This window comes from Pleurodeles waltl, chromosome 8, assembly GCF_031143425.1.
Source record: "Pleurodeles waltl isolate 20211129_DDA chromosome 8, aPleWal1.hap1.20221129, whole genome shotgun sequence".
Classification (NCBI taxonomy): Eukaryota; Metazoa; Chordata; class Amphibia; order Caudata; family Salamandridae; genus Pleurodeles; species Pleurodeles waltl.
The window spans coordinates 529486663-529504288 of record NC_090447.1 but is presented as its reverse complement, the minus strand read 5'-3'; the positions used below and the strand labels follow the sequence as shown (position 1 = coordinate 529504288).

The 17626-nt window shown below is 45.0% G+C and overlaps 1 protein-coding gene across 3 annotated transcripts in view; it reads left to right on the top strand.

Moving 5' to 3' along the window:
- Positions 1–17626, top strand: part of ERCC5 (ERCC excision repair 5, endonuclease) — a 163153-nt gene that overhangs the window by 14320 nt on the left and 131207 nt on the right. For all 3 annotated transcript variants that reach the window (XM_069204561.1, XM_069204559.1, XM_069204560.1), the window contains one exon: positions 5099–5274. In XM_069204561.1, the coding sequence (XP_069060662.1) occupies positions 5099–5274 (176 nt within the window). The remainder of the gene's footprint in view (positions 1–5098; positions 5275–17626) is intronic.

Genomic DNA, 17626 nt, shown 5'->3' with positions numbered 1-17626 from the left:
CTTCTGTTTCTTCCTTTTGTCTGTTGTATCCCTTTCTCTTCTCTTTTTCTGCCCCAGCTGCTTTATCTCCTGAGACTTGGTTATCAATGGAGCAACAGGTGCAGTGGCACCAGGGTCCAGAGACCTACGGCCCTTACTCAACTCTAATTACTGCTGTATTTTCCTACTGAAATTCCAGTCTACCATTTTCCTTTCTTACTTCAGGGCCCTTAACACCGTTACTACCCCACTTGTCCTCCATCTTTACGCCCGACTCCCTCTTTCCTTTCAGCCTCTAATCCATCCCAAATTATATTTTTGTTATGGTGTTTTGAGCATTACACTCTAATGCCAAAAGTTTGTTTCTGATAAAGGATTATATGATAATGGTATATGTTTTAAGAAAGAGGAAGACGGTAAATGGGAGTGCTTTAGTTAAATCCTGGGCCACTGGAATTATATGGTAGGAAAAGATGAAATTATGAGGCAGGGTTGGCCAATGTATGTGACAAGAAAAGTCCAGTTATGAATTTACAATGCCAGTTGCTCTAACTCAAGAAAATGTGAGACCGATTGCATTGCAAATGCTTGTTTTTTTCTCCCCCCAGCCCGAGGTAGAAAAAAAATGGTGGCTGCAACTTTCCCCTCAGATTGTCAGCTAGGTCGCCAGCCAGTCAGGGCCTTGCATTTTTTCCACGATCCGCAGGTGGATCCGCGAAGGATCCACCTGCCTAGATATCTGTATTTCTTTTTCCTTTAAGAACTCCAAAACTACTGGCAATTTACACCAAACCACATAAAGAGGTCTTTCTGGGCCAAGATCTAGCTTTCTGCCAAATTTGGTGTAATTCAGTTTAGGCTGTTGTCATGTCTAAAATCACTATGGGAAATAACATGGTGAAACCACGTTTTGGGACACCCTTTTTTATTGTCCCCCGCTTGATGTATCAGCCAGATACTTTATAGACAGCAGCTAAAGTGACCAGGACACTATCTTTGAAAAATCTATGAAGATGTGGCAAAGTTATTAACAAAAACACGTTTCCTATGGAAACTAGGTCCTAACTATAACTACCTTCTTTCTGGCTAACAGCAGTACGTAATTGTTGGAAAATGGCCCTCTCTGAAGGGTCACCCCAAACTCTTTGCCTTCCTCCTCCTGTTTTTCTGACCTCATTTTTGTAGGCGTTAGGACTTTGGACACTTTACCACTGAAAACTAGTGCTAAAGTGCCTATGCTCTCTTTCCCTAAAAAGATGGTAACATTGACTCATACCCAATTGGCATAGTCAATTTACCTGTAAGTCCCTAGTAAAGAGCACTACTTGTACCCAGGGCCTGTAAATTAAATTCTACTACTCGGCCTGCAGCACTGATTGTGCCACCCACATAAGTATCCACTTAACCATGTCTCAGGCCTGCCATTGCAATTTCGACTTGGCGTTTAAAGCTACTTGCCAAACCTTAAACTCCTCTTTTCCTAAATATACGTCTCCCCTAAGGTAGGCCCTAGGTAATCCATAGGGCGGGGTGCTTTGTAATTAAAAGGCAGGACATGTACTTATGTGTTTTACATGTCCTGGTAGTGAAAAACTCACCAATTTGTTTTCCACTACTGTGAGGCCTGCTCCACTCATAGACTAGCATTAGAACCTCCACCATATACTTTTAAAAGGTAGATTCTGATCTGGAAGGAGTACCCCTGTCATGTTTAATATTGTCAGGATGTAATGGAAAATCATGCTTACGGGTGAAGTTGGATTTAATATTACTATTTTAGAAATGGCACTTTTAGAAAGTGGGCGTTTCTCTGCACTTACTGCCATCTGTGCCTTACAGCTCTGTCTCCAATCCATGTCTGGTCTGTGCTGGTTGACTGATCCCCTTGTGCATTCCACCCAGATAGCCATAAACAAAGGGCACTCAGTCACATCTGCATTCATGTGCAAGCTGAATGGGTCTCCTTGGGCAGGAAGGGTGGAGGGGCTCTCTCTTATACTTCAAAGGCCAGCGGTCTGCCCTCACACAAAGGACTGGTAACCCCCCACAGGGATCCCGGCAGACAGGATTGGACTGAAAGGGAATCATGTGCACTTCAAAACCACTCTTTGAAGTTTCCCCCACCCCAAAGGCATTTTTGCGTATATAAACTGGTTCTCTGACCCCACCAAATCAGACACTTGTGGATCTACACCTGGACTCTGTCAGAGGGACTGCCTGGCTACCCAAAGGACTCATCTGGTCTGCTTTGCTGAGAAGGATTGCTGCCCTGCTTGTTGGCCTGCTGGCCTCTGACTCTGCTGAAAGGACTCTGCCTTCCCCACAAGTGCTCTTCAAGGGCTTGGATTGAGCTTGCCTCCTGTTCTGAAGTCTCAGGACCACAAAGACATCACCAAAAAGAAGAAAAATCCCAGTGCTTCAAAAAATTGACACAACGACTGCAGAAATCGATGCAGCGCCTGCCTCGCGGCTGAAATTTTGTCGCATTGTCTACCGGATCGATGTAGCACCTGCTCCTTCTGCCAGCGCGTCAAGGATTTTCAACGCATCGTCCCTGGGCGTCAACATATCCCTGCATCGTAATGACGAATCAAGGCTGCACTCCTGAAAATTGATGCATCACCTTGCAGTGTGGAAAGAAACGATGCATACTCTGCGCCATGCCGGAAAATCCAACACAGAGCCTTATTTTTCAATGCTTCTCCTTCTCTGCGGCCCCCCTGCTTCGTTATTTTGACACATCCCAGGTACTGTGTGTTACAAGGATATAACCACTGATTCTTAAGGATTGAGACTCATTGAAACCTTTAAAAAGTGATATCTCGACTTGTGCATATTAGATTTATGTTCTTTTGATCTTATTTTATTCAGATAAATGTTTATCTATTGTTGTTAAACCTGTGTGGTGTATTATTGTAGTGTTTTCACTGTGTGTTACTGTATGAGTTATTGCACAAATAATTTACACATTGCCTTCTAAGTTAAGCCCGCCTGCTCTGTGTCAAGCTATCAGAGGGTGAGCACAGGATAATTTGTGTTGTGTTGTGACTTACCTTGATTGTGGTCCTACTTAGACAGGGTTCATACCTCTGCCATCTAGAGACCCAATTTCTAACAGTAATATATATTCCAATCATCAAATCTGTCATTTCTGGTCACTTCCACCCCAACGGGGTCAGTGCAAGTTGCGGACGCCGAAATCTGCCATAAATATCCAACAATGGTGCCATGCCATGAGTTACGGACACCAAAAAACTTGCACTCCACGGCTTTTTGTTTGCAGAAGTAATTTATTCAATGGCAACGCGTTTCGATCTCAAAGAGATCTTCTTTCCAGCCAATACACGAAGCAGTGTGCCCCACCAGCTTTAAAAACAAAATTCATCTCAAGGCAAAGACAATAGTAAAAAGACTATCATTTCGGCACTACCTCTTGGAAGAAAGAACTAATTACTAAAAATATCACAAAAAAATTATAGTTTAAAAAAAGCATAGACTGTACATCTTAAATTCTACAGTCCACTTAGAACACAGCGTTCCGTTTCCCAGTTGATAAGAGGAACAAGAGCTTAACCCCATACTCAAAAGGTTTGGAATAATTGTCAAATCACATGATATATAATGCCAAAAACGAGGCTGAGTAGCCCAATACATTTAAATTCTTCACACAAATTTCATATGACCTGATTTTAAATTATGAAGTCAAGGCCAAGTGGCCAATACTCAAATGGTTCTAATTAATTTCCAAATCACATGATATATAATGCCAAGAACAAGGCTAAATAGCCCAATACATTTAGCTTCTTTACACACATTTCATATGGAATACCCCGTACGTCTAGCAGTCGTTAAAAGGGACAAACATTTAACAAAACGCTATATGGTTCAGAATGATTTTCAAAATGCCTACTGTTGAATAATAGAATCAAGGCCAAGTGCCCATTTTGTGTATTAGACTATGCTATACATCCGTCTCCTACCTACAGGGATCTGCCATAAAAATCACCCCAATGCCCAAATTAGAAATACAGTGTACCACTTAATATAAACACCAAAAATGGAACACAATACACAGCAAAAATGAAAACTTAAGAAAAAATGTAAACAAAGATATCTTGGATTTTTCTGTATTTTCCTAGCATCAATTTCTGACTTGCTTCCGAGGGATGACATCAGCCTACATGCAAAAACAATCCCTCATCAAGGTTAATCGAGGGACATTCCTCCTCTCGGCTCCCAGTAAGGGGTCCCCGGATACCAATAATGCTTTACTGGGTGTCTCAGTGTTCTAGTAATGATTAAGAGGAGGCCCACAAAAGTCAAATGGTTAAGAATCACTGCTGTAGACCCTTTGTTCAATCTCGACAACAGGCAGGAAACAAAAGTTGAAAGCTTGGTAACAAACAGGAAGAAAATAATCTTAGTTACAGTTGTTTGCCAGTACACCTTGAATTTTGCTGACGTTAGTTATATTCATAGTACCATGATCATGCCTTTCTGAACATTTTGCCGTTCTCAGAATGTATTATTTTGGAGGAACTTGCTTAATTGTTGCCGGCGATCTTGTATTAAGCATTTGCTTTACATTTATATTGTGATACTTTGATTTATAGATGCAGTATAATTATATGGGTAATATTTTGCTGGTAGAAATGTAATCTGAAAGCATCTCCTTATAATGATTATATGTATATTAAAATGTTGGGCCTTATTACCAGCTGCTGGTAATATGTTTTGGGACCAGCAACATGACTAACCCCGCCCATCTGGATTACGAGTACCAAGGTAAACCCATAGGCCCAGTCAGTTTCCCTGCGGACGCTCTTTCCTGCTTCCAAGTGTTGCATGTATGCCACCCGCTTCAGTGGCGTAAGGTAAAACTATGGGCCCCTTGCAAATAGTGAAAAGGGGGCCTGAGTCTTCCATATCACACAGATATTCATTGGCCTTCGGCTAAATGTCCCTCCTGTGCCGCAGGTGCCTGTGTTGCGCCCCTGGCCTGTTGGTAACAGTAACTGCGGGTAGTCAGGATTTCAGGCCCCATTAATGGACCATTGTATAGTGAGGGCCTTTATGTTTGCTCCAAGAACTTATGTTTTTTTCTTAACTTGTTAACCAGATATTAGCATTTGGCTAAATCAGGCTGTGAAAGGAGCACGAGATCGCCAGGGCAATGCCATCCAGAATGCCCACCTTCTCACTCTGTTCCATCGGCTCTGCAAGCTTTTGTTTTTTCGAATTCGCCCCATATTTGTGTTTGATGGTGAGGCACCAGGACTGAAGAAACGTACTTTGGTATGTATGGTTTGGATTTACTAGCCTGTTCTTTTAGCTGGAGCTTTTATGTAAAAATGTCAAGACAAATGTAAATACCTGCTGCGGTAGGGTTTATTGTAAAAACTTTTCTTGTTCTTGAATAATATGGCACTTGAGTAGTTTTAATATTCACCTTGCAATTGAATAGTAGTATCTCATATCATCGAATGTATGGTTTTGTTATGCTGTGAATAACTTAAGCCCCACAAAATTACTGTCTCTCGTTGTATTACTATTGACCTGAAAAGGCTGAAGAATTGAGTCGGCTCTATCGAGATTCAAACGTGACTGAAGGCTGCACCCAGATGCTTGCAGGGGACCCGCATCCAATGACCTATCCTAATGGTTTTCAAAGATTGGCCTTGTAGATTGTTGAGTGTAGGAAAGTACCCTCTTTCTTGGAATGGTTACCCCCAATTCCTGCCTGTTGTCAGTGTGTTAGACTGTGTCCACTGGAATCCTGCTAACCAGGACCCCAGTGATTATGCCCTCTCCCTTAAAACTTGTTAACAGTACCTTTTTCTCCCCACATTTGGCATACTGGTCTCCCCATGTAAGTCCCTAGTATATGCTACCCAGGTACCGGGGGCATTGGGGTACGAGGGGATCACCTTGCACCCTTATCACTACACGTCACTGCACCAGGTCACTGTAAGTCACCCCCATGGCAGGCCCTCCTAGCCCAGAGGGCAGAGTGAAAGTACCTGTGTGTGAGAGCACCTCTGCACTAGCAGAGGTGCCCTGAAGAACTCCAGTTCCACTTTCCTGGACTTCGTGAGTGTGGGGATGCCATTTATGCGTGTACTGGACATAGGTCGCTACCTATGTCCAGCTACATAATGGAAACTCTGAACCTAGGCATGTTTGGTATCGTACCCCAATACTGTTGCAAGTATTGAAGTATGATCTCATGCGCTCTTGGGGCTCCTTAGAGGACCCCCAGCATTGCTACCACCAGTCTTCTAGGGTTTTCCGGGCAGCTCAAGCTGCTGCCACCCCTCATACTGGTTTCTGCCCTCCTACTGCTTGATCTGATCAAGCTCAGGAAGGCAGAACAAAGGATTTCCTTTTGGAGAGGGAGGTAACACCCTCTCCCTTTGGAGATAGGTGGGACTGGCTTGGGAAGGGTAGCCTCCCTAAGCCACTGGTATGCTTTGGTGCCCTGCGTGCAGAAACCAGTCCACACCGGTTCAGGGGGCCCCAGTCTCTGCTCTGGCGTGAAACTGGACAATGGAAAGGGGAGTGACCACTCCCCTGTCCATCACCACCCCAGGGGTGGTGCTCAGAGCTCCTCCATATAGGGTCCCTGGGTTCTGCCATCTTGAATCCATGTTTGGCAGAGACCTCTGGGAGCATCTGAGTGGCAAGGCCAGGCATGTTATGTCAGAGCCCCCTCCTGATAAGTGGTCCCCTAGCCAGGTAACCAATACCTCTTTCAGGGCTATTTAGGGCCTCTTTCTTGGGTGGGTCCTCCGATTTGGCACGAAAGATTCCAGCAGGATTCCTCTGCAACCTTACTTCGACTTCTAGCCACTGGAACCACAACTGGACCCTCCAAGAACCAACAATCTGTATCCACGAAGAAGACTTTTCTTGCAGCATTGTTTCCACTGCTCCTTCCAGCTTTTGCAACATTTCTCCGGCTGTGCATCCTCTGAGGGCAGCAAGTTTTCAGTCAGCACGAGAAGGAAGAAAGACTCTCCCTTGGAGTGAAGGAGTCATTCCCCTGCATCCGCAGGCACCTACTGCAACGACGACCGGCTGTGGGGATCTTCTCTCATCCTGAGCTGTGTGGATCCTGCATCACGGGTGGTGGTCCTGAGTAGTCCTCTTGGTCCTCTCTGCCAGCTCTCCAACTTTGGTGGAGGTAAGCCTTTGCCTTCCCACACAGGACTGTTTTCTAACAATCTCTATGCCTATTACTGTTTAACAGTGTATGTAATTAGTGTATTACTTACCTCCTATTGGAGGATTGCCCTTCTCATATTTTGTGGTATTTCGTGGCCAAAAATAAAGTACCTTTATTTTTGTAGAGCTGAGTGTTTTTCATGTGTGAAAGTGCTGTGTGACTATAGTGGTTTTGCATGAGCTTTGCACGTCTCCTAGATAAGCCTTGGATGCTCATCCACAGCTGCTTCTAGACACTGCCTACGCGTCACTAAGAGGGGATACCTGGACCTGGTATAAGCTGTAAATACCTTAGGTACCCACCACACACCCGGCCAGTTTCCTACATTTAAATGGAAACAAGCAGTGACAAAGCCAACAGGACTGGTTTAACGTGCTAATGTATTGAAACCCAAGCATGGGCAAAAGCTGTGTCGACATGCATTGGCACATTAAATCATTGCTAATATACAGTTTAAATGCCTAAAAGGCAATCCTATTTTTTATTTCTTTATTTGTATATATGTTACTGGAAGCTATATCTCCGCTATAGTTATTGTTGGATCAGAGCTTTCATAGAGAAAGAGGCATTTTTTTTTCTTGACATAGTTCACCAAATCTATGTGGACCCCCTCAAAAAAAAAAAAAAAAATTACATCCACTATGGGTTTTTTAATGCAAGTTTTGTGCAGCTGTCATGCGGGGCCTAAATATAGGAGGGAAAGCACCAAATACATAAATTCAGCATTAGATTTGTAAATCCGATTTAAAAAAAAAAAAAAAAAAAAAAAAAGACCTCCCGGAGAGCGATGAGTCTGTGCTGAACATAACCAAAGGACTTAAGCAGCAAGGGTGCTGACTGCATGCTGCAAGGTGGTCGCTACACCCGCTGCACATGGTCGAAGTCTATGTTAGGAGGAGGTAGAACTACGGCTGAGGGTTTTTCATCTGGTCTAGGCAAAGGCCAAGTACTACAGTCCACTACTTCTATGCATGGCCAAACAGTGAGGGTTGGTCACAGGACAGTCCCAATAGCCAATTAGGGTGACCACCTGGGATTGAGGCAAATTCTGGACAGGACTGTAAAAAATTCAGGACAAAGGGTCAAAATTCAGGACAAAAATTCAGGACAAAGGGTCAAAATTCAGGACAAAAATTCAAGAACAAACGTCAGTTTTACAGACACACGCAAGAGAGGCCATGCCTCACTATGTTGTCAGTGCATTTATTTACTCTTTATCAACATAGCACTATTTATTCACTGTGGTCATTTTGTGATTGCCTCCCGGTATGCTACATTCTAGTGTCACATTACGTCCTTGTTCAGTAGTAAATTAATGCCCTTTCAGTACTGTGGAAAGCCCATCCCCCAACCCAAATCTACCCGATCTTTCTTGAAGAGACAGTAACAGCAAAATTTTGATTATGTTTCTGAACATTTTAAAACCCCTGGCAAACAGTATGGGAAACATTAAGGTAATTAACCTTATGCTAATTTAAACAAATTGAACAAACACCTGGCTTACCCCAACTGCCCATGGATTTTCAACCTAATTTTTTTTTAAAGAGGCTAGGCAGATGGTGTGGGCGACAGTCTCACACCTAATGTCAGGATGAGAGGCACCCATAACTTGTCTGTAGTCTCACTGCACTAGAGTGTATGTCTGGGACTCTACATTTATCTCAGAAAAGGGAGCCTGGACTACAAATCAAAGATAATAAAAGAGGAGGATGAAATTGAGATCAAATGGGATTTCCTCAGCAAGTAATTCAAAGCGTTGTAGCCGATAAATAAAGAAGAGAAGAACAAGGTGGGACAATTCCTAAAATCAGACAAGATGGGTCCACCAAGACTATTCGAATGTACTGGGTACCTGGGGAAATGTCTCTGCACACAGGAGCGAAACAGAAGAGGCACTATCAAGTGGTCGAACAAGCAACACCCATCCACCTTGGCAAACTCTTCTGGTGCAATGGTCCGCTGTTAGTGCTTGTGAAGGATGAGCAGGGGGCAGACCCCTTGCAAGGTTGTGCAAGGCAATTGCCTGCTTTGTCCATGTCTTTAAATGGTTTTGAAATTGAGCAAAAGCCAAACTAGAGATCTGGGTTATCCTTAAGTGTCAAGTACACATAGAATCTTCAAAATATTTGGGATGTAAATTTTACAAACAAAATGTACAAATTTTAAAATGTAATTAGTGTTTCTTAAACATATGGCACTGTTTTCCCCTTTATATACAATTAGATCTCAGATTGAACTAGGAACCAGTTACCTTTTGATATCTAGTGATTAAGATCTACCATTCTTACACTGATTTCCAGGATGAAAATCTCGGCAGAGCGAATGGTCCCTCCAAGCTCAGTTTGCTTTTTGGTCTTCTCTTCTGCTTTCTTTAGTGGGCCTTGTGGCACTAGTGAAGATGGTGTGCTACCCCAATGATGGTATTATTTTGCAAACCTTCCCCTGCTTGTCCTTCATTCCTTCTTCAGACAGGCCACACATCTGATTTGGTCGCTGGAGTGCCATCGGGAGCTCTTTCCACTCTAAAGTTACCTGTGGCTGTGGGTGGATTAGGTCTTCTGGACTTAGAATGCTATTATTCAGCCGCACAGGTCCAATGGGTGGCACGCTGGCTTTCTGCCCACCTCCCTGCATTAGATGGGGTTTACCAGTAAATACTTTTAAGGAAGGCTTAATACACTGCTCATTGTTTCCTACTGACCATTCCATGGATCACCATCTGGGGTTATCATGCACAGCTTTCTCTTGCCCTGCCAGAATCTGTAAACTCACTGACCTGAAGAAACCCTATGCTCCTGCACTACCTTTGCTAAGCCTTCCCACTCGCACACTGCACTGGTCGCCACTGTACTCTACACCACTCTGCTCTGTACTAGTGCATTCTGCACCAATACACTCTATTCTACTGCACTCTTTGCCACTCTACCCTGCCCAATGCCACTCTATGCAACTGCACTCTACACCAGTGTACTCTAAACAACTGCACTGTGTGCCACTGCCATTTACTCTGAACCACTGTACTCTATGCCATTGTTTTCTGTACCACTCTACACCACTGCACTGACACTCTACTCTGCAACTCTGCACTCTACACCACTCTACTCTATGCCACTGAACGCTAGGCACTATACTCTACACCACTCTACAATAATCCTCTATGTACCACTCTACACCACTGCACTCTATGCCACATGAGTCTACTCTGCACTCTGACACTGCACCACTCTGCATTACTTCAGTCTCTGCTACTCCACTGCACTCTATGTAACTCTACCCCATGCCACTCTATGCCACTGCACTCTGCGCCAATGTACTCTAAACAACTGCACTGTACTCCACTGCCCTCTACTTTGTACCACTGTACTCTACGCCACCCTGTGCCACTCTACATCACTGCACTGACACTCTACTCTACAGCGTTGCACTCTCCACCACTGTACGATACACCAATCTACTATGTACTACTGCATTCTATGCCAATGCACTCTATGCCACTGCACTCTATGCCACTCTACTCTGCATCACTCCACAGCACTATACTCTACTCTGCACCACTCTACACTACGCCACTGCACTCCCTGCAACGCAAGTCTACTCTGCAATCTATGCCACTGTACCACTCTACACTACTGCTCTCTCTGCCACTCTATTGTATGCCACTCTACTCCACTGCACTCTACTCTGTCCCACGCCACTCCATGCCACTGCACTCTAAACCACTGCACTCTACGCTAACGCACTCTAAACAGCTGCACTGTACCCCACTGCACTGTACTTTGCACCACTGTGCTCTACGCCACTGGGGGGGGGGGGGGCGCGCTCGCACTCGCAGCTCTCGAGTGCTAAAATCCACGGGTTAGGGGGCGCAAATTACTTGCCTTGCCCCGGGTGCTGACAACCCACGCTACGCCACTGACATGGCTAATGGCTAAAACACATTAGCAAAGACAATAACTCTTTCGTAGACGAGACCTGTTGGCTTTGCCAATGTTTGTTAGTACTATGAGGTACAGAGGTCGCTGAAAGAACTGTGAAAAATACAATTACATCATAATAAAAGCTGCTACATAATGCGCAAATACATTTCGGTTAAATAAAAAAAAAGCGCTTCTCAAATACAGATTTGAATAATATACAGTTTATACCTAGTACTAAAAAATGTTATAACACTCCATTAAAACCACACACTCCACAGCTCACCTTGGAACACCATTACAATCCCTCTCTAAAAGAAATATCTTTGCCACCAGAAAACTTCCAGTGACTCCTTTTAGCAAAGTCAATGCAGGTTTTCAAGCCCCTTTGTATTTGCAGATTTACCAGTTGCGCACATTTGCATGTCTTTAGGGAAGGAGACCCCCTGGCAAGAGGGTCTGATTCTTATCCCTCTGCCCCTCCCTCCCTCAGAGCACACGAGACTCCCTTCCTTTGAAACCTGCTGGGGAAACTAATCGGCCCGTAATTTCGCTCTACCTTCCCTTGTCCATTTAGTGAAAGGCTAAAATTACGGACAAAAGATGTCCGTTAAGCCTTTCATCACGGACAACGAACAGCAGGGTGAAATTACGGACAGTCCGTGAAATTTACGGACGGGTGGTCACCATCCCCACTGTGTACGAATGGAGACCGTGCACAGTGAAGACTGGCTGCTTAGCGTTGGTGGGCACTGGGAGCTGTTGCGTGTGTTTTAAGATTAAAAAATGTAAAAACAAAGTTTAAATTGAAGTTATAGTGGGTTTTGGTTATAACACTTTAATATATGTTTAAAACAGCTCCGAAAGTCCCCTAAAGCCAGTTAAAGTACAGTTATGGTTATATAGTATTAATCTCGCGTATGTGACCACCAATGCGTACTTTAAATCAAACCCAACTTTCCTTTCGGCAGCTCGAAAGAAGGGCCAGCACTCAGGGGGCGCTTGCAAGCTTTTATTATTCATTTAATTTCAGGACTTGCCATGCTGAGCACACAGTGTGAACACGTTTCAGCTCACCTCGAGCCGTGTTCATCAAATTTGGTGCCATTTTGAACTGTTCTTATACTCCCGTAAAATTAATGAACATGGAAGATAGACCTTAACTTGAAAATTACACTCCTGTTGTGAAATGCAGAGACTTTGAAAAAGGACAGGCACAAAAAATAAAGTGAAATGTTTCTGTTAACATTAACATAAATACCAATGCAGCAGCAACACTTGTATATGCCCTTCTTTCGACACGCTGAAGGAACTTGGGTTTGATATGAGGGAGCATGTTTTTGTGTTTTTATTACACAAAATTCAGTGGTATAAAAACCAATTTACAGGGAACCGTGAAATATGGGACATGTGCCACCATTGTCTGTGAAATATTTCATCATCATAACAGCTTCCAAATCTCTATGCAAACCTTTCACATTGGCAGGATTATTAGGGTATGCAGCATTGAGGACCAAATTATACAGCAAGGCTTTCTAAATTTTGCAGAAAATCAAGTAAATCCATAATAATGCAGTAAACACTGGAGCCACAAAATCACGTAAATCCACTGAATCCCCACCATTGTACAGTGTTTTATTAAAAAATGTACTCAAGGAATGTAAACAAAGCTTACAGAGTCTAATGCCAGTCAATGCCCAGTGCTAACTGTACTTTGAAAAAAAAAACAGACTTCAGGTTAACTGCCCCCAAAATAAGCATGCCATCTGAAAAATATATAATAAGTACCATGTATTATATGGTACTATGTTGCCATTTCTGGGTTCCAGTAACATTTAGAACCCACAGGACCTTTTACCTCATAGTTTATGATGCCACCAACACCCCTCAATGGCAGTATTGGAACATAATACACAGCTACCCATTACGTATTTTTTTTCTCCCGCTCTCTCTCGCTCCCTCTCAATGTCCATCCCCATCCCGTATAAAGACGTGCTGGAAATGTCCTTATTTCAGCCGAGTTGTGACATCATAATGCCCAAGGCAGGCCATGGAGCATTATTATAGCTGCAGTTTAATCAAGAAAAAAGGAACTGACATTTCCTTCTTGTGATCTGTTTTTCTAAAGTGGTCATGATGAGATGAAGGAAGAAATGTTTGGCAACATGCTTTTTTGTGCTTGTGGTAGGTCATTACAGGAAAGCTAGACTCTCTGCGCAGGTCTTAACGCATTCTAAGCTACTACGTGTTCTATCTGATTTAAACTGATTGTAATATATCTTTGCAACAAATGTCTAACTGCTTTTTTGGTGTGTTTAATTTCCCACTGCATATTTGCTTATATTCTTATTGTCTACAATCATGCCATCGCTTTCCTGTGAGAAAGCAAGATACCAAGGATGTAAGCAATTTTTAGGAAGGGCGTGGCATGACTGTGTATAAGAAGGAAAAAATAAAGTCTGACCCATACTAAAATGATATTGCAAGTCCCCTTTAAAGGAACCTGGTTTTCAGCCTAATTCCTAAAATACTGTCACATGACTCCCTTGTGTCTCTCAGCATCCGTATTATGAGTGGTGAGGTACATTATCTCATATATAAACTTTCATAGTAGCCCGTAGTTTGCTGTTTCGTCGGAATCTTTCAGGTTGTTCCACCTTATTTGCTGTGAGATCCTTTTAAAGGACAAGCGGATGGGGCTTAGGGGGTGCAAGAGCGTTGCTCTGGAAACACTCACAAACAAGAAGGTGCTCTTTGCTGCTTTGAGCAGCAGACATGTAAATGCACAAACTGACTGAATTTTTGCTTTGTGTGTTTCACGTCTGTGGCCTCTGCTGCGGACAGGAAAATTGCTCATGTCAGCAGCAGAGGAAAGGGGGCATTTGCAGGGCTCTATTTATGGATTGTGCATGCGTGAGGGGTGCTTTTCATTTCAGCTCTCTCACACATTGACCGCTCCATTGACATTCAACACATGCTCAAATCAGTGCAGCATGTCAAATCATACAAGCCTGCTTGGGCGATAAAACGTTTTTGGCAATATCGCCCTACTCCCTATAATAAGTCAGTATAAAGCAAGGTGACTTGCAACTAGATCCTGCCTTCTGATAGGACTACATCACTGAGCAGGCTCCAGACCAGAAGAGGAACAGGCTAACTGCATACTGTGCACTGCGTTTTTTAAGCCCAACTTTATACAAGGACAGTGAACATTTCTTCAAGGTTTATGATGTCGATAAGAAAGGAATGGCTGGCTTCATTGTAGGTGATGGTCATAGGATGCAGCTTCTATAGATGTTGGTCTGACACTCTGGCCCACATCACGAGTTTGGCGGTGACAGGTCTGCCACGCCAGCGATTAAGATTGCGGCAGTGAACAGGCTGGAAAACACCCAGGTCACCACCTGTACCCCCAGTGTGGGGCGATGACAGTGGTTGCCATCTTCAGGCCGGCAGATAGGACCTTATCGGCCAGCGTATTACGGCTGAGCACACTGCCACGATTTACAGGGCGGGCCGACCTCCACCCAAAGTCTGGCGGAAAGGACAGTATATAAGGAAATACTCACCGTAAGGGCACAGAGAAGGCTGCCAATGAGTGAACTCGGGCTCTTCCCAATGCTAGTACTTGCAATCCACCAACAGGACTTGCAGTGCTGACAACGGTGAGTACCCCGCCTGCCACCCAAGCAAGGGAAGGGGACAGTTACACACCCACACCACTTACACACCCAACACCGACTGCCCTGCTCACACACAAACACACACACAGCAGCACTCCTACATATATATATATATATATATATATATATATATATATATATATATATATATATATATATATATATATACACACACACACACACACACTTGTGCTCTCACGCTACACTCACCCACAACCAGAACACATACCATGCCCAACGCACATCACTCACACACCAAACAATACCACAAGTAAACACGCCACAACACTTATACCCAGCCACACACAAACTGATCACAAAACCACGGCCGATACAGACATCAGGTAGAAGACAGACATATACAGACATCAGGTAGAAGACAGACATACCAGAGACACATACAGCACACAACCACAAGTGCTATTCACACATACACTGTTACTATACTATCACACCATCGTCCATCCCACTCACTCCACCCGCACCATGCACAACAACTGAACACAAATCACAATCAATCCCACACATCATCCACACCGACTCCCAAACCCGCCACCACACATACACTATTTTGCACACAAATATAGACAGGGGCAAAGCTATGAACAGAAGTTATGTTGCCACTCAATCACAGTACACATGCACAGATGAGGAAAAGGTGCCACATACCTGTGTACACGAAGCAGCCATAGTCAAATACAGGACAACTTAATCAAATTGCACCAACTGGGCAGGTTGGGTAGATACATTATTTTCAAGAACAAAAGGGGAAACAACAACTATGTACAAAGTGGACCATTTGGCAGTTCATTGATCCATGTCCATCTGGCACAAAAGTGCTAACAAGGTCCCAACTTGACTCCTTACACAACCATGGTCTCCACAGGGCAGGGGCATCAATGGGGCAGGCACCTTAGGGCGCAGGGGGAGGGCTTGGTGGTGTGGACTCAGGTTAGGAAGGGGGGGGGGTTGGGGCTTAGGTTTTGATGGAGGGGGAGTTGGTTTCGACCGGTGGGTGGGAGCAGGATCAGGCCTCTTCACAGGTGTCTTCTTGGAGGGAAAAGGTACATGGGAACCCGAGGGAAGGTCTAGGGAGGATTGTGAAGCGGAGGTACTGGGTTTGGTGGGGGCACGGGAACGTGCAGGGACAAGACTGGGTGGGCCAGGAGGTTCAAACAGGTCAACGCTGAAAAGGAAAATGTGTTTTTAGGAGCACGTGGAGGGGCTGTGGAAACAGGCGTGGGAGTGGAGGTAGAGGGAGTGGTCGTAGGATGCGTGTAGGTGTGCTGGATGTGGATGCAGGTTCGTGGTGAACGAATGTGGGGTGCCTGAGTGGGTGCATTTACATGTTTTGGAGGAGGTGAGGGAGAAAGGGTGGGAGAGGACAAACCGGTTGTGTGAACGGAAGTTGTGGTGGTGTCTGCATGTCTGGTGTGTGTGCTGCAGGTGTCTGTTGTTGTGGTGAGTGTGGGTGTGGTGTCTGGGGAGCATGTCGAGGTGACTGCTGTTGTGGTCACTGTGTCAATGGGGGTAGGATCTGGGAGTGATTATGCAGGGCTTGCGGGTGTGTGTTGTGAGGTCACTGTAAAGGAGGATGGGGTGGGGGAGACACTGGAGGACGTGGCTGTTGTTTGCATCTGTTTGTTGAGTGTGTGTATGGCTGTTATGTGACTTGTGGTGCCTGTGCGTGTCCTTGTGTGGCGTGTGTGTTGTTCTGTGTGCATGCTGTTTGGCTTGTGTGCTTGAAGTGGATGAGGGGAGAGGGGTGCTGGATGGGGCACAGGTGGTTGGAGGTGGGGACACTGCCTGCTGTCAAAGAGGAGGCCAAAGCCTGAAACGACCTCTGGAGGCCAGGCAAGGCACTGTGAATGCCTTCCAGGTAGGCATTGGTTTGCTGCATCTGGGATGCCAGCCCCTGGATGGCATTCACAGTGGTTGTCTGTTCCACAGAGATGGTTCTCAGGAGGTCAATAGCCTCCTCATTGAGGGCAGCAGGGCTGAATGGGGCAGGGGCTGGGGTGCCTGCAGTGAAGGAGACGCCCGCCCTCCTGGGTGAACGGGCATGGGCAACTCGGTGGGGAGCTACTTGGAGGGCGGTGCTGGTGGGGGGAGTGGCAGACAAAGATGTTGTTGGGGTGGTCTACCACCACCAGGAAGCTGCCAGCAGAGGAGGAATCAGAGTCTGATGTTGCAGTGGAGGTAGGCTCCCCCATGGTGCTCCCCAAGCCTTCCAACCCACTGGTTCCCTCTATGTCAGTGGACTGTGCCTCTCGGGTCCCGTGGGCTGCAACATTCCCACTCGCCGGTGCCTCTGCTCCTTCGCCTGATGATGTTGATGGACACGAGAGGGAGCTGGGGAGACAAAGAAAGGTATGCAGGCTGTGAGTAACTCAGCTATGATGCAGGAAGGCACACATGCAGTACACCTCAGTCTAAGACCTCACCTTCCCATAGCCTTTGCACTACAGGAATGTGCCATTGATAAGGATTACACGTGCCTCTTTGGAGTACACTGTACTGACAGTGGTGCCCTACAGATTCACTGTACATGTCCTGCAAATCCAACTGAGGAACCCATTCGCTGCTCAGATGTATTGAGTACCACTATGTCACTTTGCTAGACAACAGGAACACTACCTGACTGACTGGTCTACCCAATTTCCCCCTTACCTGTGTACACATGCCACCTACACAGCATAGTAACGAAAGTCAGTCAAGAAGCTGAACACCTGCATACCCTGACATCTATGAGTCACTGTAACAGCATAATTTCTTCCCATTACCTATCATTCCCCAAATACAGTTGGCATGAAGGACAGTTTGAG